The sequence below is a fragment of the Narcine bancroftii genome, chromosome 12 (genome assembly GCF_036971445.1).
Source record: "Narcine bancroftii isolate sNarBan1 chromosome 12, sNarBan1.hap1, whole genome shotgun sequence".
NCBI lineage: Eukaryota > Metazoa > Chordata > Chondrichthyes > Torpediniformes > Narcinidae > Narcine > Narcine bancroftii.
Window position 1 is genome coordinate 15,771,353 of NC_091480.1, and position 25,630 is coordinate 15,796,982.

Here is a 25,630-nt window from a genome sequence, read left to right on the forward strand (position 1 = left end):
TCACAAAGGCTGCGGGTGACTTGCCATCAAAGGACCCACACAGGCTGCAGGTGATTGTTTCATTGGAACTAGGATTCAAGAGGGTGGCGAGGGAAGGAAATTCTGCCAAAGGGCCTCGGGTGCTGAAAGCTTCCTGATTGTATTAAAGGTTTGGTTCTGGAGGTTGGGTTGCTAATGGAGTTCTGCACGCTGCAGAGACTGCGGGAGTACTGGTGGTGAATCCATAGATGCTGAGTGTTTCAGAAGAAATCTCCTTTGCTTCTCTTTCTTTTACTGTAAGGGATTCTGGGCGATAGTAATGGCAACCCTTTGTTTGCCTGAGGGCAGGCAAAAAGAAAATCTGTGTAATATTACATTTTCTGTATTATTAGATGACAATAAAAGAAATCTCAAAATATCCCAGCTACTACTTCACATTTAAACAAAAATGAGGGTCATCTGAATAATTTTGAACAATTTTTATTTCCCCTCTATGTTCTGATAGAATGTTTCTGATCTTCAAGCTTTTTACAAAATGACCTTTACACATTTATTATACCTCATTACTGGAATGTTAACTAATAATTTAAAGTCAGAATTATTCAGCACTGAACCAGGCCATTCAGCCTAAATCATCCATGCCGAGCAAGGTGGTTACAAGAACTAGTCCCATTTGCCTACACATCGCTCTAAATCTTTCTTATCCATGAACAAATCCAAACTTTTAAATGTAACTGTGTCTGTCTCTACCACTTCCACAAATCCATCATCCTCCGTGTGGAAAACATGCCTCTCAGTTTCTCTTTAAAACTTTCCACACTCACCTTAAATCTACACTCTCTAGTTTTAGACTCCCCTACCCTGGGGAAGAGAGTGTGGTCTTGTCTATGACCCTCATGTATTATTGAACCTCTAAAGTCACAGCTCAGCCTCCTTCACTCCAGGGAGAACAGCCCCAGACTATCCTGTTGAATTATTGGTCAATGAATTTAACAGTTTAAACTTAAATGACAAACATTTCATTAAGCAAACAATGTGTCAAATTATGCCAATATTTTTTAGATGTGTACAGATAAAAACACATCAAGCTTCTGTTCTGAAAGTGAATGGTGATCATGACAGCTTCAATCTTAAAAATGCACAAAATTCTGAAAGATTTCATAAAAATATTACAGTACTTTCTTCATTACTGTTACCAAAGTAATTGTCTTTTATTTCCATCGGTACTGCACACCAGTACCTTGTTTGGCACTAAAGATTCCCAGGAATGAAAGCATTAAGGTAATCAGCACTGGAGAGGGTGCATAATGCTTTATATGTTCATCAAGGCATTACCGACAGAGCTGCTGTACTGAGAAATTGACACAAACCCCTTCCCTCTTAGCTACTATGCCAGTAATATGAATGAGGGAGGTCTGTCCTCCACTAGCATGTCTGCTACAATAAACAGTGAACATGATCTCTCCAATGCATGGCTTGGTGCAAGGCAATGGTGCCTGTATGGGCTGGGATTAGAGAGGTTGAAGCTGCAAGCTTAAGCTTGTTTCCACTGAAAACTCCAAGCTGTGGAAAGCTTTGCTGCCAAATAGAAGAGGAAGAAAAAATCTACTTGCAGATTCAGCAATTGTCGGATCCAGGTGCTCAAGGTGCCAAACCAAGGTGAAGCCCTGAGTTGCACACCTCTAAACTAAGTGGCATCACTGCCCAATTCAGCCCATCTAGCTTCTGCATATTACTTTGGCAATTTACTGCATACCAGCAATGAGACCATTGCCCAGAAGGCAGTTACAGAATATATATGAGGGTGTTCACATTCCAGGACCAAGAATAGTGTAAATAATTAGAACCCCACAGGACCATTGCAATACTGATTTTCTTCACCAAGGTGAAATAATGTGAAATGTCACTAAAGCCGAACCTTTAAGATGATGTTTTTTTTTAAATCATCGGATGGGATCCTGGCAGTTTAATGTACAAGGACAAGCCACATTTAAACAGTAATTTTTCTAAGATTTAAGAGAATTGAGATTTGTATTTTACATTTTACTGTTGGACAGGATGTCATCCAAGTGGACCACTTATCGAGGCTCTGCAATAGCAGCAGTGCCTCACAAATGACCAATGAGCTCAATACTGCTTTCCTGTATGAACATTATACGCCTTATCATTATGTTCTTGGTTTCTGCATATTTTTTGAAAGTCAAAATCAAAAGTTACATCAAGTAGTTTTCAAAATATTTTCCAATACCATCTGAATTGAAATTTGATAAATTATACAAGAATTTAGGAACACTAACATCTTTAAAAAAAACTATTTTTAGTTGCAACAAGTGCAGCGATTTTACTGAAACACCAACGTATCATCATAGATTTTGAAAATATTTCCCTTGACTAATGGAAATTAAAAAAAAAATTGAAGTCCTCAGCTCCAAACTTTGCCAATTTTTAGGATTTAGAAAACCTGCCACCAAAGAATAATACTCTTTGAAACAACCACACATGTTGATTTATAAATCACCTCCATTTGGTCTCTTATGAAAATTGTTAATGCGTGTCTAAGGAGTCATGCTAAAGCAACTCAGTTAAGGCCCCCAGTAGATCATTCTGCTTCATGCACTTGATCAACAGTTTATACAAATTTTGTAAACAGGTAAAACAAGATCAGTGACCACCTACAAGAACACAACAAACAGTCAACAGTGATTCATTGGTTCTTCTCCACCATTCAATAAGATCACCAATGACCTATTATCTCAATACCACTTTCCTGTCTGAACATTATACGCCATATCATTATGATGGCCTTGGTTTCTGCAAATTTTTTGAAAGTCAAAATTAAACGTAACATCAAATAGTTTTCAATATTTTTCCCCAATACCATCCGAATTGAAATCATTTAGCGGAAGCTATTCATTTCACTCTTACCCACTTGACTAATGTACTCACAGATTTAGGATTCACTTCAGTGGCGATAATTTGCAGCAAGCACTTCAGTAACCTCTGACTTGTACCCTTTGTCCTCTCGGATTCCTCTGCATTATTCTGCTGGGTCTGCACCCAATCATATTCAAGTTGCAATTTGCTAGGTTTCCCGAGCATGAGGTACAATTCAGCCAACGTTAAATTCTCAGAGGTTCGTGGATTCCAGCCATCCTCCAACACTTGTTGAGCGAAGTGGGCAGTACCCTCCTTCAGTGGTTTTGGAGCAATGCTGGCACCATTAGGTTGCCCCTGAGAGGGTGAACTAGTATTCACGATCTGCCGTAGGCATTCAGTGTCAGACATCTCATCCGTGCACCCCACTGGTTGTTCATCAGAGCTTATAGCTGGCAAGATCGTATTATCACCATCATCTGCTGCAGTTGAATTTGACAATAGCGAAGTGGTTTCAGTAGGTAATTGTGGCCCTGAAGCTGCTAATTGTTCAACATTGGATTCCACAACTTCTATCGTTTCAGAAACCATCGCATTGGAATCATTAAAAAATCCACTTATGCCCGAAGCCGCAATGCCCTTTTCAGATGATTTATCCTGACACACACACCTTTCTGCAGTTACTGAGTTCTGACAAGGCTTTGGGTTGTGAGGAGCTGGGTCCAAGGAGGATAACTCATCGGCGTTCACCACTCCCCCACAAACACAGAGCTCAGTGGTGGTAGTTGGTTCTGGGGACTCCATTAAAAGTACCTCATTACCACTGCATTCTTCCGTGGAAGCGTCGGAGTTAGATTTGGGTGAACTTAGCACATGTTCTCCATTTTCCCCCAATTCTTGGACTCCCACATCAAATATTTCCTCTGCTTTTGGACTTTCCAGTTGGGAGACGGTTTCTACAGCAGAGTTCCCTTCCAGAGAAGGCATTTCCTCTTCAGTACTTTGTGATCCTTCACCAGCCGTCAACGTAGCCATCTTGAGACCAGTTCGCCCATCTGTGGTGCTTCGAATTGGTTTTGCCTGCCCTTTCGTGGTGCTTGGAGTTCCTTGATTGAGTGAAATATTCATATCCTTTGTAACAGGGACCTTTGCTAATATCGGTGCTGGTGGGAGTAAATGAATATCCTTTATGTTCTGTCTGCACCTTCCTGTTTCCAACCAGTGCACGGTGCAGCAGGCTTTGGAGTGAACCACCTTTGCCACTCCAGGCAGGACAGTTAAAGTACAGTTCTCTGCAGGGTAGAGATGGAGTTCTGTTTTCTCCTCAGATCCCACAATCCTGGATTCACTGTATCCTGAATCTTGCTGACGTTCTTCCAATGATTTGCGCTGAAAACAAATACATTAAAGGGCAAAACAAGAGAGATGCGAAATGAAGAACTTGAATGAACTGTGCATTTACCCATCATTTTCGCCTGGTCACGTTACATCACTTCTCAGCTTTCTCCATTCCAAAGAAAATAAATCAAAGCCTATCCAGTCATTTCTCAAAGCGGGAATGCTTTACCCCCCCCGACCCTCACTCTATTCTAATTACATCTTTCCTCGTGGTATGGTGGGCAGAAGGGCACACACTAATTCAACCAGTTACATCTTACTCTTCTGCGTAGCAGCAACAAAAGAAGCCAAGTCTTCCATGCACCTTCTTAACCACCTTATTTACCACTACCACTCTCTTCAGGGACCCTTGAGCATTTTCATCACTCACTTCGCCGAATCCTGGAGAATATAGAAAATATCAAGTAAATTGCAATGCTGGAGAAACTCAGCAGGTCAAAGAGTATAGGGCAAAGATAAAGATACATAACCAATGTTTCGGGCTTGATCCCTTCATCAAGGTATATACCTTGATTGAAATATACATCTTGGACCTTGATGAAGGCCTCAAACCCGAAACATTGGTTATGTATCTTTACTTTGCCATATAAATTACACTATTTGACCTGCTGAGTTTCTCCAGCATGGTGTTTTTACTTCAATCACAATATCCAGGGCTCATGAATTGTCCCAAAGTACATCTTTGCATACTTTGCAGAATTAAATACTGTCATTTCACTTCCCACATCAACATCAATTAATTGAAGACTAGCGTCTTCGTTACCAGCAATTTTTAGTCAGATTTATTAATTACATCTTCTACATTCAGATCATACATAATATACAGCAAGAGTCTCCACATTAATCCTCGTGTTACACCACTGGTCACAAACTTCCAATCACAAAAGCAATATCTATTATCACACCCTTCCTAGTATCATCAAGCCAATTTCAAATTCATTTTACCAAACTGCCCAGATCAAAGAGGTTCTTGAGCTGGGAGCCATTTGACCATGTGGGATCCCGTCAAAGTCCATGTTCCCTGAACTACCTTCTTTGACAGATGGGTACCATCTTGAAAAATTCAGGACCTCCCCATAAAGCCATCCTGACTATCCATGACCACTCAATGGTTCTCAAAGTAGTGATAAAATATATCTAGACTTCACACAAATCCAGCAAAAGTTGTTTTCTGTGGATCAAGAAGAATACAAAAGGTCCTTTCAAGTCTCCAAAATCCTAAGCTGCCTTTCTACTTCAAAGTTGTTCCATAGATGTGTCTCTGAGCTGTACAGATAGAGTATTTCCAACTCACCACTATGCGAACAAGGTTCCACAAATAATTTAGTTTGAATATTTCATTAAGGATATCTGCCAAGCAATAAGATTGCTTTGTCAACTGCCTGCCTGAAATTCACTGATAAAATTGGTCGCTAATGCTTTCTTATTTGCTTCAAGTTATAAAGGATACAATTCTAAATTCCTGCAAAGCCCATTTGTGTTTGAGGAAATCAATGAGGCTGGAAACTTTCCGATGTAGTTCCACCATCATCCTGCAAGGGAATAAAATCCAGTCTATCATATTACTAATAAGAATATTATTTTGCATTTTATAAATCAGGTATTTAAAATCAGGGACTGAAAATATAGGTTACCATTCAGTTCACAAATGCTACTGTCAGCTTCCAGCAGAGCTCAAAAAACAATTTTAACTTCTTAATGATCATGGAAGGGGATGAATGTGGAATTTTCACCATCACTTTGTACATGGAATATTCATGTTGTTCAATCACAAGGAGTTATGGAATCAGAAAGGAGGAGATTTCCAAAGCAGAATAACTTGCAGATAATTTGAAGTCTGTTCACTTTATTCTTCCATTGAAACTAATACACATACAAAAGTGCAAGTTTTCTATTGGTCATTGATGAAGGAATACTCTATAGCAACATTTCTCAACCTGTGAAGGTTACAATCCATGGGCTTGATTAGGTGCTAGCAGCCTTGATGAGGAGGCAGGTGGGGTGGGGGGGAGAAAGAGAGTCCAGACCCCCTTGTGGCATCTGTAAATTTGGTCCACAAGATACACCAATACAAACCAAAAATCCCAGTGGTCTTGGGAGGGGGCTTGAGTTTACCACTAGTGGTCTGTGGTAAGTAAAGGAATAGTTGAGTAGTCTGGGGGCTGAAAAGGAGATTGAGAACTGTTGCTCCAAATCAAATGGTATAATTCAATAAAAACTTAACACTCGATATTAACAAGCTTTGCAAACATCCAGTAGGTTTAATATTATAGCATTCATAAAAGTAAATAGTCCACACCACCTTTGAATGATTTGTTTAGAAGTCCATGTACCCACACCTAAATGTCATTTCTCCCATTTGGTACAATTTTAACAATATTACGCCCCTCATCCACCAAATGTAAATGAAAAATGTCTCGATTACCCAAAGACACTAGCCATGTATTAATTATTCATACAAAATACTGTAGATATTCAGTTAGTACGATCTATAGAAGAGGTGAAACTACAAAATCACAAATGTTACATCAGGGGAACACCATCTCAACTGTTGGTCAGCAAAAGAAAGGAATGAATTATGGATTTAGTCTGTACCGTAGTCGAGGATTCTGTGCCAAACTCTGAACTCTTGCCCAGGTATAGTTACTGCGTGGCATTAATTCAAGGAGCACTTTCACAGGAAGTCTAACAGGTTTCTGATCCTCTTCATCACTAATCCCTGAGAATAATAAAATTGGAAAAAAAAAACGCAATCACCAAGGCTGCCAGTCACAGAAATGGAGAAACTACTGAGGGGAGCAGATTGAATATGGGGGTGGGGGTTCTAACCACTCGTCTTCCACTGCTAGGTTCAGGAACAGCTGCTCTCCCTCCACCATCTGGCTCAACAACAAACTCATCAAGGACTCTTACTTGTGCCCTTTCTTGATTTAAAAAAAATCTGTAGTGCACAATCAGTTTGCTTACATTAGTTATCGGTTTGCTTTATTTGTTTACATGTATATTGGGTGTACGGTTTTTTTGGACTATTAAAAAGTGGTAATTCTGCCTTGCCCACAGAAAAAGAATCTTAGAGTTGTATGCGATGTCATGCATGTACTCTGCCAATAATTCTGACTGGAAGAGAGAGCATGGGGATGAATCACTGCAAAATAAAAAAGATCCAAAGATTAAGTATATAGTTTGAAGAAATATTTATGAAGCTGACAATTGGAGTGAAGAGTATCAGGAAATTAAATATATATACAGCAAATGAAGGGGATAGTTGAGGTTCCAGAGACTAGGATTGGGACAGTTGACAACAGTCATAATTTCTTCATAACCGTTCTCCAAATTCAAATAGCAGTAGAGGGGCTTTATTTTGTCACCACTTATTCTCAAAGGGGAAATAAAACTAGAGAGAAACCTGAGAAAAAAGATTTGCCAAAGTGAAAAGAAAAGGGCAATGGTGAAAAAAAAGTTTGATAAAGAGTTTAAAAAAAAATAAAACAATTCAGTCACGGTGATGCTATTCTCTAATTAACCAAATAAAACCCGTGTCAGATTCTGTATCACTAATGAGGCAGTTAGAATAAAAATGATAACTTTGTATAAGCAAAAGTAAAAATAGATGTACAAATTTCGAAGATGAAATGGAATTATAAGCGCAAAGAAAAAGAATCAGTACACGTAGAGATTACTGATTCTTTTCATAATTATTTAAGAGGTACTTTGCAGAATGCCAAATTGTTAGTGTTTGCCCTTCAGTCCATCTTTGAGTATGCTGAAAAATCCCTTTACTCCCTGCTTTTACCCTGCGCCCCTAGCACGACACACTGCCCTGGCAGCACTAAGTAAACCCTGAATGGAGAGATTGCTGTGAGGGCTGGGACAAGCAGAGAGGTAGCTCAGCACAGACAGGAGCAGCTTAGAAATGCCATTAGCTATTTCACATGTTCATAGATTGGCCACACTGTGGGCCTCTTTTCACCTACCAGTCGATTTGATGGTCCTCAACAATGGGCCATACTCACCATGCCAGAAGGAGACAGCATTGAACGACTGCACTGGTAGTCCCAGCCTCCCTAGCTCCAGCCCTCAGGCTCCACATCAAGTCACATGTGTATGTACAGCTTTGAGAGCACCAACTGAGAGCAAGATTTATGCCAGATTTCTGGCGTAGCTATGCACATCAGTGGAAAAACTACAAGCACCAGAGAGGGTAGGTAAGGTGATAGGCTTATAGCACAGCAGCAGTAGGGAGAGAACAAGAGTTTTGGCAATCACTTATTTCATGCAATATAAAAATTCCCTTTAGCAGCAATTCTACAAGTAGAGACAGGCTGTGGATCTATGGGAGCACCAATATATACCATTGTCAGATTTTTCCTATAGTTTTTATATTGATTTTCAGTGGGCTGAATTAAATTGATAGCTTGTGTAAGGCTTGAGACCAGCTCTGTATAGTTATTCTATTGTTAATCCAGAAATCTCAGATGCATGTTCAAATGCCATCATTACAAATGGAAAATTTAAGTAAAATTGAATAAATCTGGATTAAAAAGCGTGTTTAAAAAAAACATACATGATGTTGTACATGTTCAATATTACTTCTAGGATCACCAGAGAGTAACTGACATTGAGAAATAAGCCAGGATATGTTTATGGTGAACTACCAAACTAACTGACCATCAACAAACCACTTGAGAGTTCAGAATCCATTTTACTTAGTGCAATGAAAATTTTACACAGCACGACAAACTGTATTCTCAGTATGCAGAGGAAACTTTATTTCCAAAATGACTGTGTGGTGGTCACTCCTGTCAAGATTGTGGTACATTAGCAACAAGCACAATGGAGGCAATGACATCTGTTTTGCTTCTACATCTATGCCATTATTTTTCTTTAAAAAGGTGATTTATACTTGGCACAAACTGAGCGACTTGTTCATTCATTTCAAAATCCAACCATAGATATAATCACATTATAAAATAGAGCAAAGTTTCTTTCCTACATGTCATTTTCAATAATTTGGCAGTTTTGTCAGTGAATGTTAATAGCCAAGATGCCATTACTAGAACAAGCTTATTATCTAGTCTTATTTAATTGAAATTCCTCCTATAATTTTAATTCCACGTCCCATACCATGCTCAAGACTCTCCACAAAACCAGTGAAAAATCTGTTTCTATTGCAACTTCATTCAAATACAGTTTTCCGACATATCCCCATCTGGCAGGCACAAATCAAATCTTACAAGCTAGTGTAGGATTACTGATGAAATGTAAGTAATTAAAAAGAAAAAAATTCTAATGTGTAGCAAAGGCAACCATCCTATTCAACAAGGGTGGTTGTATCTCACTGACACAAAATACCTATAAACACCTTGAAAATGAGTTACACAGATAAAATTCAATAGACACCATGAACTACAATCTTGTAATTTAATGTTATAGATGTTCTCCATTAATAAAGAGAAACAGGAAAAAAAAACCTGAGTTGTCACTAACAAATGCAGTCAAGTACCTACAATTACAAAGCTACAACAGCAGAAAAGAAAAAAAGATTGTGCTTTAGCATTCTTGGAAGAAGTTGCTTTGAATAATTTATTTATTTTTAATGGTTACCAGGCAAATCTGACGACAGAGGACATCAGAATTGATTAAGAAAGATATTATTCTGTATTCACTATTTCACAAACAGCTGTAAATCCCCTTTACACAAAAGCCAAAATTCTAGTCAAAATAAATAGGAAAAAAATAACCATTTTTATATTCACACGTTCTGGATCATGTGAACAGGTGGCCATATTTGATAATATATTTGCTCTAATGGGTATTAACATCTTCTTAAAACAGCCGTTTGGAAATGTAATTTACCTTAGATAGCTTTCTGCAACTCACCTTCAGGATCGCAGAGTTTTTTCAAAGCCCGGCACATTGGTGCTTTTATTCGCAGATTGCGACCTTTGTATCGCACAGTTGTTGCCCTAAGACATTGGAAAGAAAAATCAAATAGTTTTAATTTAGGAAAGACAAAAGAATCTTATCAATTGACCTGACAATTTCTGTCATCTTTAAATCAAATTTGGCAGCCCCTATGAAATTAATGTGATTAAAAAGCCTGGTTGGAGATCTATTTCAAATTGGAGAAATTTAGTATTAGCAAGGATTTTCACTACAGTGATTTCAGATAGGCTGCCAAATTTGATTGGAAAATTGGTTAAATCACAAGATCTTACAAACCAGAACCACAATGCACCACAACATTATATCTAGATACAACATCAATACAAACTCATTCATTATTCCTCCAGAAACACATCCAATCTTCTTCTAGACAAAATAAAGTTTTGTCACTTTTCCATGTTGATCATGTGAATTTTCAGTTTACACCATCCTGGAATTTCCTTTTATGAACAGTTAAATTACCTCTAGAGAGAGGATATTTTTGTTTTTGAAATTGTATAAGGTATTAACCTTTTTAATTCCATCCAGTAGTTTATTTATTTCTAGAAAGCCCCTCATCATTCACTTACAAGGCTGTGCAGGATTTTTTTTTTTTAAAGATATAACTTTTCCTCATAGCTGCCTTTGGGAAGAAATAAAACAGTTTTATGGTCACTTCTGCATTATTTCCCAAAGTTGCAAAATTTCTTAATGACTATAAATGAAACAATGTTCAGGATATGTCTGACTCGGGCAACATGGATTAAAGCTTGTACTATACGGTTTTGGAAATATTGTTTTACCACACTAATTGATTTTCTGGAATTATTGCAGCTAATAAGTAATAATTTAATTTAGACATACAGCACGGTAAGAGGCGTCGGCCGTTGAGTCCATGCCACCCGGAGGTGTGAAAAAATTTAAAAATCAGATGTATGCAGTTTTAGCAATAAACAAGGCATTAAATGCATCATCATTCACTAATATTTCAATTTCTACTTTGGTTAGTTCTACACCATTAACTGTACAACTCTTTTCAAATTATTCAGAATTTTAACTGTCAAAGTTATACTAGAAACATTGCAACATTGCCTAGACTCTTAATGAATTTTTCAGTTGCCCTACTAACTGGCTTCCCCAACAAAAATAAACATTTAGTATTCTGCATTATTCTTGGTGCTTTCATATCTGAATTGCTAGTAGATCAGAATTTCTGTATCATCCCTAAAGCATTTCATTATGTGCATCTTCTTCTTTGGCTTGGCTTCGCGGATGAAGATTAATGGAGGGGTAATGTCCACGTCAGCTGCAGGCTCGTTTGTGGCTGACAAGTCCGATGCGGGACAGGCAGACACGGTTGCAGGGGTTGCAAGGGAAAATTGGTTGGTTGGGATTGGGTTTTTCCTCCTTTGTCTTTTGTCAGTGAGGTGGGCTCTGCGGTCTTCTTCAAAGGAGGTTGCTGCCCGCCGAATTGTGAGGCGCCAAGATGCGCGGTTTGAGGCGATATCAGCCCACTGGCAGTGGTCAATGTGGCAGGCACCAAGAGATTTCTTTAGGCAGTCCTTGTACCTCTTCTTTGGTCCACCTCTGTCTCGGTGGCAGTGGAGAGCTCGCCATATAACATGATCTTGGGAGGGCGATGGTCCTCCATTCTGGAGATGTGACCTACCCAGCGCAGTTGGATCTTCAGCAGCGTGGATTCGATGCTGTCGGCCTCTGCCATCTCGAGTACTTCGATGTTGGTGATGAAGTCGCTCCAATGAATGTTGAGGATGGAGCAGAGACCACGCTGATGGCAGCATTCTAGGAGCCGTAGGTGATGCCGGTAGAGGACCCATGATTCCGAGCCGAACAGGGTATGACAACAGCTCTGTATACGCTAATCTTTGTGAGGTTTTTCAGTTGGTTGTTTTTCCAGACTCTTTTGTGTAGTCTTCCAAAGGCGCTATTTGCCTTGGCGAGTCTGTTGTCTATCTCGTTGTCGATCCTTGCATCCGATGAAATGGTGCAGCCAAGATAGGTAAACTAGTTGACCGTTTTGAGTTCTGTGTGCCCGATGGAGATGTGGGGGGGGGTGGGGGGGCTGGTAGTCATGGTGGGGAGCTGGCTGATGGAGGACTTCAGTTTTCTTCAGGCTGACTTCCAGGCCAAACATTTTGGCAGTTTCTGCAAAACAGGATGTCAAGCGCTGGAGAGCTGGCTCTGAATGGGCAACTAAAGCAGCATCGTCTGCAAAGAGTAGTTCACCGACAAGTTGCTCTTGTGTCTTGGTGTGAGCTTGCAGGTGCCTCAGATTGAATGAAGAGACTGCCATCCGTGCGGTACCAGATGTAAACAGCGTCTTCATTGTTGAAGTCTTTCATGGCTTGTTTCAGCATCATGCTGAAGAAGATTGAAAAGAGAGTTGGAGCGAGAACGCAGCCTTGCTTCACGCCATTGTTAATGGAGAAGGGTTCAAAGAGCTCATTGCTGTATCTGACCCGACCTTGTTGGTTTTCATGCAGTTGGATAACCATGTTGAGGAACTTTGGGGGGGCATCCGAGGCACTCTAGTAGTTGCCAAAGCCCTTTTATGCTCACGGTGTCAAAGGCTTTGGTGAGGTCAACAAAGGTGATGTACATCTATCCTGCATATAAGTCCCGTAATTAGTGTCATTTCTTTCAGTGATTTTCTTTCCACCTCCGTCTTTGCAATGGAGTGGCAGCTTTTAATTGAAATTTTATTTTAAAAATGATTTGAATAGATCATAAGCCACACAGTTGGTGCAGTTAAAAGGAGCCACTGCTTCATAGCACCAGAGACCATGATTTAATCCTGATCTCAGGTGAAGTCTGTCTGCAAGGATGCATGGAATTTGGGGTAGCGTTTTAGCATAGATAGGGGACTGGTTTGCCAGTAGAAGGCAGAAAGTTTAGATGAATGGGCATTTTTCTGATAGTCAATCAGAGGTTAGTTTAGTGCTACAGGGATCAGTGTTGGGCCCACAACTGTTCACACTTATACATAAACTAATGCAGCACATCAAAGTTTGCTGATAATACTAAATTGAGTACAAAACTACCAATATAGATGACACCGACAGAGTAGAGAGAGTTAAGTGAGTCGGCAAGGATTTGGCATATGAAGTACAAGTTTGGAAGGAAAAATAGTAACTCAGGCATACTATTTAAATGGTGAAATACTGCAGTTGTGCAGAGACCTGGGAGTGCTTGTATCCGAATCACAAAAGCTTAGCTTGCAGGTAAGCAAGAAGGCATATGGGATGATGGCTTTCATTGCTTGATGGATTAAACTTGACAGAGTACAGGTGGCGTCACATCTAGAGTACTGTGCCCTCTTCTCTTCATGCATGAGATATACTAGTTTTGTAACATGCATGAGATATACTAGTTTTGTAGGCATTGCAGAGGACGTTCACCAGATTGATCCCAGAGATGAAACAGTTAGCTTATGAAGAGAGCTGGGACTACTCTCATTAGAATTCAGAAGGATGAGGGGGAAGATGCTACAAAAACATGTGAAAGGAATAGACAAAATAGAAGCAGGGAAGTCCTTTCCACTGGCAGGCAAGATGAGAACCTGGGGACATAGCACCAAGATTCAGGGGAGTGGATTTAACCCCAACTCTTTTCCCAGAATGTAGCTAATCCATGGAATTCTTTGGTCAATGAAGTAACCTTATTAAATATTTTGAAGGCAGAGATTTTTGAATAATGGGGGAAAATAAGGGTTACGGGAAATATGAAGGTAAGTGCAGAGTTCATGGCTAGGTCAACCATGATCTTATTGACGATCGAGCATGCTTCAGGCCAGATGGCCCACTCCTGCTCTTTTATCTTGTGCACTTATGAACTCGCATGTTTTCACCATGATCATGGTATTCTTCTCGGCTCTCTGATGTGCAGATTATGTTTGTCGGTGAACACAAATTGCTACTCTTAGTCTGCAGGCGAGTGATGGTGGAGAGTTTTTAAGTATATGGGGAAAATAAAAAATGGGATTAATATAGCAATAATGTAAATGAAAAGTTCATGATTGATGTAGATCTGGTGGGCCAAAAGAACTTGTGAGAATGCTATCTCTTTATGACTCCAAACTGAAATACCATAATCAATAAGATCATGTCAGTTTAGAGGCTGGGAAAATCACTGGCATAAAAGAAAATGCAACTGGACATGTATTTTGGCACTTTGTGATCACTAGAGATTGATATACCATCACATTGATAGCAAGGCAGCAGATAAATAATGGTCATCATTTGTGTCAATTTATAATAAATTAATTTTTAACAAATTTTATTTTTAATTTGGAAAGCCCCATGGAAAATAAGATTAGTTATTTTAAGTTATCGTTATATAGTTTCAGGCTAACTTTTAAATTAAAATTACTTACCCAGCTTGAATTAATTCGTTGAGTTTGGCTGCATTTTTATCATCCATGCCTGCAAAATAAATGAATCATCACAGTATTGAATTATTAATTGAGCTAACATTTTAGTATGAACTAAAAATTTTACCTCAAGGAATCAAAATCTTTCTTTAGAATGTGTTTTAATGTGGCTCCCATGTATACAGATAGGAGTAGCATTCAAAGACACATTCTGAAGAAATATTCCAGAATAGGTTTAAAAGTTTTTGGTTAATGGCTACATTTATTACATTTCTAATGACCTCTGAGTATGTTGTGATGAATAGCTATCTTGAGCCACATATTTGGACAAGCTGTCCCATTTTGACTTCGGACAAAAATTGATAAGCATCAGTTTATCTATTCGATCCAAAAACAAATTCAAAACCAGTACCTTCATTTATGCAATGGAATACAAAAGAAGACAGGATTTTCCCCCAAGATCTATGCCACAACAAACCTCATATACAGCAGGTAGCTTATCAAACTAATCAAGAACATTTGTAGCATTTCCCGACCTATAAACAATAGGAGGAATACCATGACTCCCAATTTTCCATTAAGCCATCTGGTGGCAAGGAATCTCAAAATAATATAGAAAGCTGTAGCACAGAAAAGACCAATTTGGATAAACAAATCAGTTTTGCATGAAAACTCCTGTTAACTGGAATTCAAGCAACCGGCAGACTAAAGCAACTGGGAAAAAATATTGTGGAAAATAAACAGGTAAAAAAACCCAGAAGTTTAAAATGGGCATGCCACACTCTTAGTTCACCAATCAATCAAAACACAATCTCAAGTAACCAGAAAATTCACTTATCAGGCATCTACTAATCCCCATGGTTCACCTTATCTAGAAAAATAATAGCTGCATTTGGTTTAAATTTTATAATGTACCATTAAGATCTTGGATGACCTCAAGTTCACAATTTCTGTTGTAAAGAAATCAATCCTTATGAAAATGAATTTGTTAAGTGTTAACAAGTTCCTACAAAGAATGCAAGACTATTCAAACTACTTTTGGCACTACTTGTACAAGGAATTCAAAGGTCTCCCAGGTCTATCATGTTCAATGTTAGACATCATTAAAATCTTTTCAAGTATCTACATTATGGAATAACTGGTGGATTGAACATAACTAATTTTAATAGAAATTAATTTTGGAGTGCCTGTGGTTAGATTTTATTGTGCACATGACCAAGGAAGAAATTCTATCCCCAGTTCTTAAAGAGCTAGGAAAAGTTAAGGATACCCAAGAAACTAAAAAAAAACTTGTACAAAATGTACTGCTCTCCCAAACCCATCAAAATACTCATACCCACCAATTTTTTTGCGCAGTTCTCCATAACATATTAGCCCATAGAGTTCCTGCGAGGATTTCTTGAGTACTCGAGAGAACACTGCAAAAGCAAAAAAATAAAATACAGAATTTTCAGCATTTGTTGCATCTGCTGAGTGCCAGACAGTGGGCATGGAAAATTTGAAATATTTAATTGCTGCCCCAAATGATTTATTCTGAAATAAATATACTACCCCTGCTGCTTTCCATGACATTTCCGTGATTTTATTCAGAGGTAGAAGAGCACATCACTCTTTAAACTGAGGTTAATGATCATAATAAATCATTGAATTACTTTGATTCCAATTCGTCACAATAAAATTATGTTGTTCTTGAGATACAGATGATTAAATGTTATTTTTGTTATTCAAATGTTGAATTGGGTGCACAAATCAATCTCAGGATATATGAATCAAGGCAAAGATAAGATTTTAGAGAGCAAAGTTTCAGGTCAGTAAAAGAAATACTAATTCAATTTCTAATGCACACACGATCACTTCTTTGCTTAATCTAACTACACAATAAATTCAAATGTCAGACAAAGGCAATTTTGTACTTTCATATAGATAAAAACTCGGATTTTTAGGTATACTCAAGCCATTTTATAAGAATTCTTTCTTTTTAAAGGCACTGAGAAGAACACATGACATCAACATAGAGAAAGAAAACTGGGAATACAACTGCAACAATACCTTTGTAGTTTGGAAATCAAACCAAGGAATTTATCAGTCCTTTATTCCATTAGATGAAATGGAATAAAAAGAAACAGAGTGTGTGTCCAAACACCACAGTTAGGATGAACACTTATTCACCTTTATTGAAGTCGATGTATTTGGAGATCTTGTGCCAAGTACGGTAGTAGAAATGCCGAACCTGCTCCTTGTTTTTCACCATACTTGCTGGCTTCCCCTTCTTCTTGTACTTCAGAGCTATGTTATTTTGTATTGCTTCAAAATCCTTCCCATGCTACAAAATAAATTAAAATAAATTGATACTATAGTGTTTAGATAAATGGAAATATTTGAGTAAAATCACACTAGACTTTTAGGATTCTGTCAGAACAAACAGCCATTCAGGAATATTCTCAAAAGGAAAAGAAATTGGAATCCCTTTTACAAATCTGGATCCAGCCACCGACTCCAAACCCCTGTCAATTTTCTGGGACTGAATAGGTTTATTGCAATTTTGCTACTACTGTGGTGGCTTGCCCACACAACAGGCAAACTGGCTCATGGAATCACAGGCAAGTCCACGGCAGATCTGACTGTGAGAGCTACGGGTGCAGTGCAAGCCCACAGCCTGGCGGCTGATGTCATAAAGGTCCCAGGAGTCGCAAACGTTATTGGGTTCCAAGGGATTTAAGTGCACGCGAGAGTTCTATTAAAGTCAGTTGGTTCAACTCACTTTCGACTTTGCATGTTTTTTTTTGCTTGCTGGGTGCCTCGTGCAATTTCATTGGTTACCCCTATGGTTCAAACGGCAAATGGACCCAACGATGATCAACCCAAGCACGCAGAACGTAGTTTCACTGAAACTACCGACTTTCTGGACCTTGCAGCCGCAGGTCTGGTTTGAACAGGCCAAAGCCCAATTCCAGGTCAGGCAAATCATTAACTTCCTACACCAGCCACTGATTGTGGACAGGTATGAAACAATGAAAGCACTCATGATCCGTATTTTTGGCCTCTCCTGTCTAGGTGACCGTATGCCATCGGCCTTAATGAACAAGATGCTGGCACTAGCAGACGGCCATAAGCCATGTTTATCGTTCGAACAAGACTTTCACGAGCAGATGCCAGAAGATATCTGCCTCTTCATCACTGATGCAGATTTCAGTGACCCACGCAAAATAGCGGTCTGTGTAGATATCCTGTGGCACGCCAAGCAACATGGTGAGGCCTCCATCGACCAAGTTGCTGCATCATGTCCGAAGGCCCGGGCCTTCCCCACGCCACCAACAAAGCCGGTGATGCCTGTAGCAGGGAGCGAGCCCAGTTCAGACCATTGGTGCTTTTAACCACCAAAAGTGGGGTTCAGAAACACACTGGTGCCACCCACCATCACTTATGGGTACAGCAGCTGGCCACCGTGATAACATCCTTTACTTATGGGGCCAACACTCCAGGTGAAAGTTCCTTGTAGACACAGGGGCGGAGGTTAGTGTCTGGCCCCCCCTCAAGCCATGACCACCCCCCGTGCCGGGAAGTCAGTATTCGCACATACGGCACACGAACCATCCCACTACATTTCAGTTCCAGCTGTTTCATCTGATTGTTTACACTGGTAGCAGTGTCGCAGCCTTTATTGGGTGCAGATTTCCTCTGGTCACACTGCTTCTTAGTGGACCTCATGGGACGGCACTGAGTGAATGTCAAGACTTTCAATCTTGGCAAAACCAAGTACCTGGCCCCACACCTGGACTCTGTGACTTTGTCAGGCAATGAATTTGCCAGAGTACTAGCAGAGTTCCCGACCATTATTGTGCTGCAGTTCTCCACAAATGCCTCTAAGCATGGTGTACAGCACCACATCCCCACTGAAGGACCACTGCAATATGCCTGGACACACAGGCTCCCGCCCAAAAAACTCCACCTCGCCAAGGAGGAGCTTGGGAAAATGGAGGAGATAGGGATCATCCGGCACTCAGACAGTCCGTGGTCCTCTCTGCTGCACATGGTGCCCAAGTCAGCTGGAGGATGGAGGCTATGGGGTGACTACAGAAGGCTCAACGATGCCACCACATCCTACCACTACCCAGTGCCCTACATTCAGGACTTTACGGCCAATTTTCATGGGGCACACATTTTGTCCAAGGTTGACCTGGTCCATGAGTATCACCATATTCCCATCCACCCCAGTGATGTCACCAAGTCAGCTCTCATCATCCCATAAGGCCTATTTGAGTTTCTATGGATGCCTTTTGGACTCAAGAATGTAGCACAGACGTTCCAGCGGCTCATGGACTAAGTGGCTTGGATTTCATTTTCATCTACTTAGAGCATATCTTGATTGCCAGCCACTCACATGAAGAGCAACTGATGCACCTGTGCCAACTCTGCCACCGTCTGAGTGAACATGGCCTGGCCATCATCCCCACGAAGTGCCAGTTCAGGCTGTCAGCCATTGATTTCCTTGGGCACCACAATGACCAGCATGGAGCTATTCCCTTGGTGGTGTAGGCCATATGCCAGTTTGCTAGACCCAATCCAATCAAGGGCCTACAGGAGTTTGTGGGCATGATCAACTCCTGGTACACCCTCAGGTGGATGTGCCCATAGCCCACATGGTTGACGCTTCCAACTCTACAGTCGATGGCACACTGGAACAATTAAGGGTCGGTGTAAACCACTCACATTCTTCAGCCGGCATCTGTGATTCCCAGTGCCGACATACAGTACCTGAGTGGTACTGCTAGCCCTCTATCTCGCCATTCGGCACTTTTGGTGTTTCTTGAGGGGCAGGAGTTCATAGTCTTCACGGACCAGAAACTCTTAACCATCACATTCACCAAAGTGTTGGATCCATGGTCGACACAGCAGCAACGCCACCTGTCATACATCCGAGTATTCACTATTGACTGCCTCAAGCAACGCACCTAGACCTGGAACACTGTGACTGTGCTACCCCCGCTGACAAGGTCGGCCAACCAAATGGACTAAAGTGCTGCTGGCCATGGATTCCATGCTTCTTAACGCAATTTCTTTTGGGAGGGGGTGTCATGTGATGGTTCACCCACGCAACAGGCGAACCTGTTCAGGGGAGTCGCGGGCAAGTCTGTGGCAGATCTGACTGTGAGAGTTCAGGGGTGCAGGACAAGTCCCCTGCCTGGCAGCTAATATCATAAAGGTCCCAGGGGGTCACAAGCATCATCGGGTTCAGAGGGATTTAAGTGCACATGAGAGTTCTATTAAAGTCAATTGGTTCAACTCACTTTTGACTATGCATGGTTCTTTCGCTTGCTGCGTGCCTAGTGCAACTACATTACCATTTTTAAATAGGAGCTTCTGCACATTTCCAGCATCTCTGCAAGTAATACCTCCATCACATCACCTGAATCTTTCCCAGCAGAATTGTTTAATAATCCTAATGTAGAATACCATCATACACTATCGAATTTTAAAGTTTCTGTATAAATACAAGATTTTGTAGAATCCACATCTCACAATTTTTGCTATGTTACAGGATCTCTCTATTAGGAGATATTATATTTAAAGGTATGGGAAGGCATGGCAATGCTCTTGAAGGAGACAATGGAAATTAAAGAAATAGGCAACTTTAACCATTAATACTATAAATAGCAGTTACGACAGTATCATCTCCTTAGTGCTAAATAGCGTCGATATAAAATCATATCAAATGAACCTCTGGAAATTAATCATACCTCATATAACCCTTCAAAAAATGAGTTTTTATCTTCTGCGCTCCACGACTCCCACTGCCTACGAACTTTCTTCTTGTTCCCTTCCTCTTTTTCTCCAGAGATGGCAGATAAACTCTTTGCTGTGGTTTTGCTGCTTCCACTAGTACCACCCACAGCAATACCAGATGCATAACCAGAAGTAGCAGAACCTCCCTCAAGACCTGCTGAAAGAACAAAACCAGCCCAGAAGGTCAAATGTATTCAGAAATAAAAGTATGGTCAATGACATCCAAACAAACAAATTTCACTACTAGTCTAACAATTTCAAGAAATATGGGGATCAACTTCATAAAATATCGGATTCTTTGCAATCATAATCATAATTTCACACCATTATCAACTTAATCCAGGACATGAACAGATGCACTACTGGACTATAAAGATTAGGTTCAGGCTCAATCCACCAAAAAAAAATACAGTCAAGAACTTGTACAAATCGAGAAAAAATAAGAAAAAAAGTAAATTAAGTAAGCAAAATTACTCTGTTCAGTTCAGCCCAGAGAACAATTCAGAATAACTGACTTCCTGCTCAAACAGAGCCATTTTAAGCAAGCTGAACTTTAACTAAAGCAGACCATTGCCACTCCACAAGGGCAATGACCCAAAAGATCACTCAAAGAGAGGGATCCAAATTAACCAAATTAAGTATTCGCAACAAAATATAAACAAGCAATAACAGTACTGCAATCCCAAAGCTCCTCAAATAACATTCCAACAAATTTACACAGTCACCATACATTATATCATAAATCATAATTCAAAGCTCAAGTAACATTTGACTTTCATATTTCCTTCCTAATATAAAGTAAATTCCAAAAGAACTTGCAGGATGCATAGTTATGTAATTGTCAAATTCAGCATATTATCTCTTCAGCACAGTATCAACCTACTACCAACCAAATTAAATATTAAATCCAATGGCTTATTTTAAGGTATTTGCGATTTAAAATGTCTCAAAAGTAAATTCAAATCAAGTTTATTGCATCTGATTGTACAAGTATAACCCAATGAAACAGCGTTCTCTGGTCCTCGGTGCAAAACCAGATACAACACACATACAAAGAATACATATGCAGAACAAGTATTTCATCTATACAAATAAATATTGTTTTGTACATATGAAAGTTTTGGAAGGTTAGTGTGAGTAGTTCTTTTGGTTGTTCAACATTCTCACTCCCCATGGGAAGACGCTGTTCCTCAGCCTGGTGGTGCTGGCTCTGATACTCCTTTGATGGAGGGACCCTCAATGATTTTGCATGCCCTCTTCAGACGATCTGGTAGATCATGTTGATGGCACTAGGTTGGGGGGGGGGAAGGAGACTGCAGTAATCCTCTGTCACTTTTAGGGTCTTGTGGATTGACCTCTGATCCATTTTTCTGCAGCAACTGTACCACACTGTGATGCAGCAATCCAGTACGCCCTTGATAGAGCTCCTATAGAAGGTTGACATGATGCTGGCAATTCCCTTGTCCGCTTCAGCCTTCTCAGGAAGTGCAGTCGCTGTTGCACCTTCCTGACAGGTAAAGAGATGTTGAGTGTCTACAATAGGTCACTAGTTAGTGCTTAGTGCTCTCCACTTTCTCTACTAGAGTTATTGATGTGTAGTGGATGGTGGTCATTCCTGGTCCTCCTGAAGTCCACGATCATTTCTTTCATCTTATCCACATTGAGACCACTTAACAAAATTTTCCTCCTCTGTAGTGCCACTCATCAATGTTGCTGATGAGACCCACTACGTTTGTGTCATCTGCAAACTTGATGATACTATTGGAGTTGGAGCTGGCAATACAGTCATGGGTCAGAAGAATGAGCAGGAAAGGGCTTAGCACACAGTTCTAAGGTCCACCACTGCTCAGCAATATCAGTGCTCAACATTCTACTACTGACCAGGACAGACTGCTGTCTTTCTGTTAGGAAGTCCAGGATCCAGTTACAGAGAGGGGTGTGAGTCCTAGTGAGGAAAGCTTCTCCAGCAGCCTCTGAGGAATGATTATATTAAACACCAACCTGAAGTTAATGAACTGCAGCCTGGCATAGGAGGCGTTGTTTTCTAGGTGGGCCAGGATGGAGTGAAGTGATAAGACATTGTCTGTGGAATGGTTTCTTCTATAGGTAAATTAAAATGGGTCCAGCATCTCTAGGAGGTATGCTTTGATGTGTTCCATCACCAGATGCTTGAAGCATTTCATATTGGTGGAGGTCAGTGCTACAGGGTGGTAGTCAATGAGGCTTGTGATAGTTTCTCTCAAGTACCAGGATGATGGTCGTTGTCTTGAACCCTGTGGGAACAATTGGCTGCTGCAGCAAGGTGTTGCAGAAGCCTGGGAAGCTATCTGTCAATTGGTCTGCACAGTCCTTCAGTACCCAACCAGGTATGTTGTCAGGTCCTGTCGCTTTGTGTGGGTTCACCTTGGACAAGGTTCTCCTCACCTCGGCCGCAGCTATGCAAGGGGGGCCCATTCATCAGGGGAACACATCTTTCTTTGGCATCATCCTGTTCTTCTCATCAAATTCATATGTTTCAAAACATTTTAAATTCATAGCTGTTTTTGAATTTATGTAAATTAATATGCTGTAGATGTTTTAAATCCAAATAAAAACACAAATGATCGAAACACTTTAAGCAGCTTGTGGAAGAAAAATGTTTCAGGGATACATTTTTGATTCTAATATTATTTAGTCCAATATGTCAGGTAAATAAAGAATGTAGGCTGAAGAGCTTGGAGCAGAATTTCCAAATTTCAGCCATTGGGCTTTCTATAACTGTTAACCTTTCCCTTAAACATTGCCTAATGCGCTGAGAATTTCCAGAAGCATTTACTGTTATTTTTAAACAAAAAAAAATTTTGATAGAAATTTTCTGAATTGGATATGGCCACCTTTCCTCAAATTTTCTTATCCCTCTCAAACATCAACAGTTTTAACAGTACACAAGAACACATGACATCAGCTGCACAGCTTTGGGGGAAACAATCTTAACCAGAACTAGCAAAAAAAAAGTAACTGCACCTTTAAAAAAATATAATGGGCCAAATAAACAGTGAGAAAATGGCTTGCCAGTGAACTATTGCACCATTCTATGACCAAAAGCAAATCAGTATAATGGCTCTGTATGTCAGCCTCTAGTTTCTTTTCACAGAGGAAACAATTGCTAACATTAGCATTACATCAAATGATTTTCCCCTTGTTTGTTTGATACCTAAAAATGGGTAGCAGTATCAATCTCCCTCGCTTAGATGGGTTAAAAATGCAATTGTCTGTGGCAAGAACTTATGAATTAATGAATTATAGATACCTGAATAGTTCTTAAATTAATTTTAATACACTTAAATCAGAAGCCCCATTCATGCACTTCCTTTGAAGTAATTAAGTTTTTTTTCCCTTTCTGAGTCATTGTTTTTGTTTTCTCAACTATTAAAAGGCAGTGCCCCAGCACACGCTTTAGATTCTAACAATATTTGATCCAACTTGTCTGGAAAAACAGTGAATTGTAGGGTGCCAGAGGCAACCTAGAGTAGAGAATTCCTAAATTTCAGTCCTTTGGTCATGTATAATTCGAATACCAAAAAGCTTGCTTTATTTCCTCTTATTTTTCTATTTTCCAAATGGTCCTTCTATAGCTTTCAAGTAATTTTTTTTGTTGGAATGCACAAATCTGAACACTGTGGGACATATTTACGAAGTTGATGACAATATACAAATGCAAATTGTTTCAAATTTCTGGACTAAACAGGTTAGTGGATTAGAGAAGCAAAGGCAGATTAAAGTATTACAGCATAGGTCTTGAATTATCCAAGGAACAAGTGGAACTGACAGCAGTTACAAGAGCAGATGAAATCACAATAATAAAAAAAATATCTTTTTATGATAAATTTAAAAATTATCCCTTCTGCATTTCAAACCTTTGGCATATTTCAGAAAGTATACGGTCCTTAATATCAGACAGGACAGATATTCTACCTCAAAAATCAATTTCATTACTTTGAAAATTTACAACTGACTATTGGTGTTAACTACGTACAATTTAGTTACGTCCATTAATACAACAGAAATCCAGCATCAACACTGCAGAAATGTATATTGAATACAATCCATTAGATTTCTCTTCAAACATTAAATATGAGTTGTGGTTGCCCGACAAGGGATATGGGGCAACTCAGAGAGGGGGGGGAACTTTTGGGGGGGTTAAGGTATTAGTGGATGTGGGAACTGTGGGGATACTTTAGGTCTTAAATGTGTTGTCATACATTAAGTGTAATAAGAGATGAAAATGGGGAAAAGGGTGATGGTGGTGTATGCAAGATACAAGATGGTCATGTTGAACTATAAGATAGCCATGTTGAACTAAACATTAATGGAATACATAACCAAATTAAAAAGAAGAGGCTACTAAATTTATTGAAGGAGGAAAAAATAGATATAGCATTTGTGCAGGAAATGCTTCTAACTGAAGCAGAACACAAACTAAAGAGAGACTGGGTAGGAAACGTAACGGCAGCATCCTATAATTCAAAAGCTAGAGGTGTAGCCATACTAGTTAACAAAAATGTACCAATCAAAATAGAGGAGGAAATAATAGATTCGGCAGGGAGGTATGCAGTGATAAGGTGTCAGATATACTCAGAATTTTGGAATTTGCTCAATATATATGCGCCTAACGAGGAGGATCAAAAGTTTATGCAGGATTTTTTTTGAAGATTGCAGACACACAAGGAAAAATATTGATAGGAGGGGATTTTAACCTTAATTTGGATCCATTGTTGGATAACATTGAATAAAGTAGCCAAATTTATGGTTAAATCAATGCAGGAAATGAAACTTATGGATATATGGAGGAAGCAACACCCAAGAGAGAAGGAATTTTCATATTATTCGAGTAGGCACAAAAGTTTTTGTTGTCAGCCCATATTCAAGGGAGAGTTAGGAAAACTGAGTATAAAACTAGACTACTATCAGATCATTCACCCCTATTATTAGCAATAGAACTGGAGGACATCCCACCAAGAGCATATAGATGGAAATTAAACTCCATGCTATTTAAAAGACAGGAATTTAGGGATTTTATTGAACGCCAAATTAAAACATATTTTGAAATAAACACAGGATCAGTGAAAGACAAATTTATATTATGGGACGTAATGAAAGCCTTCATTAGAGGGCAGATAATAAGTTATGTGACTAAGATGAAAAAGGATTACAATCGGGAAATAGAGCAGTTGGAAAGAGAGATAGTAATACAGAAAAGGAATTAGTAAAAAGGGATGATATAACGTAAAGGAGAGAATT

General features: G+C 39.6%; 1 protein-coding gene and 1 long non-coding RNA gene across 7 annotated transcripts in view; one reads left to right on the top strand and one right to left on the bottom strand.

The window, feature by feature from the left end:
- cramp1 (cramped chromatin regulator homolog 1) overlaps window positions 1-25,630 on the bottom strand; it is a 71,567-nt gene that overhangs the window by 30,864 nt on the left and 15,073 nt on the right. For 5 of the 6 annotated variants that reach the window (XM_069905950.1, XM_069905952.1, XM_069905951.1 and 2 more), the window contains exons 3-10: window positions 20,305-20,507; window positions 16,736-16,889; window positions 15,907-15,984; window positions 14,570-14,618; window positions 10,132-10,217; window positions 6,847-6,970; window positions 5,702-5,783; window positions 2,926-4,242 (exon numbers count right to left, since the gene is read on the bottom strand). In XM_069905950.1, the coding sequence (XP_069762051.1) occupies window positions 2,926-4,242; window positions 5,702-5,783; window positions 6,847-6,970; window positions 10,132-10,217; window positions 14,570-14,618; window positions 15,907-15,984; window positions 16,736-16,889; window positions 20,305-20,507 (2,093 nt within the window). The remainder of the gene's footprint in view (window positions 1-2,925; window positions 4,243-5,701; window positions 5,784-6,846; window positions 6,971-10,131; window positions 10,218-14,569; window positions 14,619-15,906; window positions 15,985-16,735; window positions 16,890-20,304; window positions 20,508-25,630) is intronic. The other variant, XM_069905949.1, reaches the window with a different exon arrangement.
- On the top strand, window positions 17,329-19,853 carry LOC138746701 (uncharacterized). Its single transcript, XR_011347044.1, has 2 exons — window positions 17,329-17,520; window positions 17,621-19,853. It is a non-coding gene; the product is annotated as an uncharacterized lncRNA (long non-coding RNA).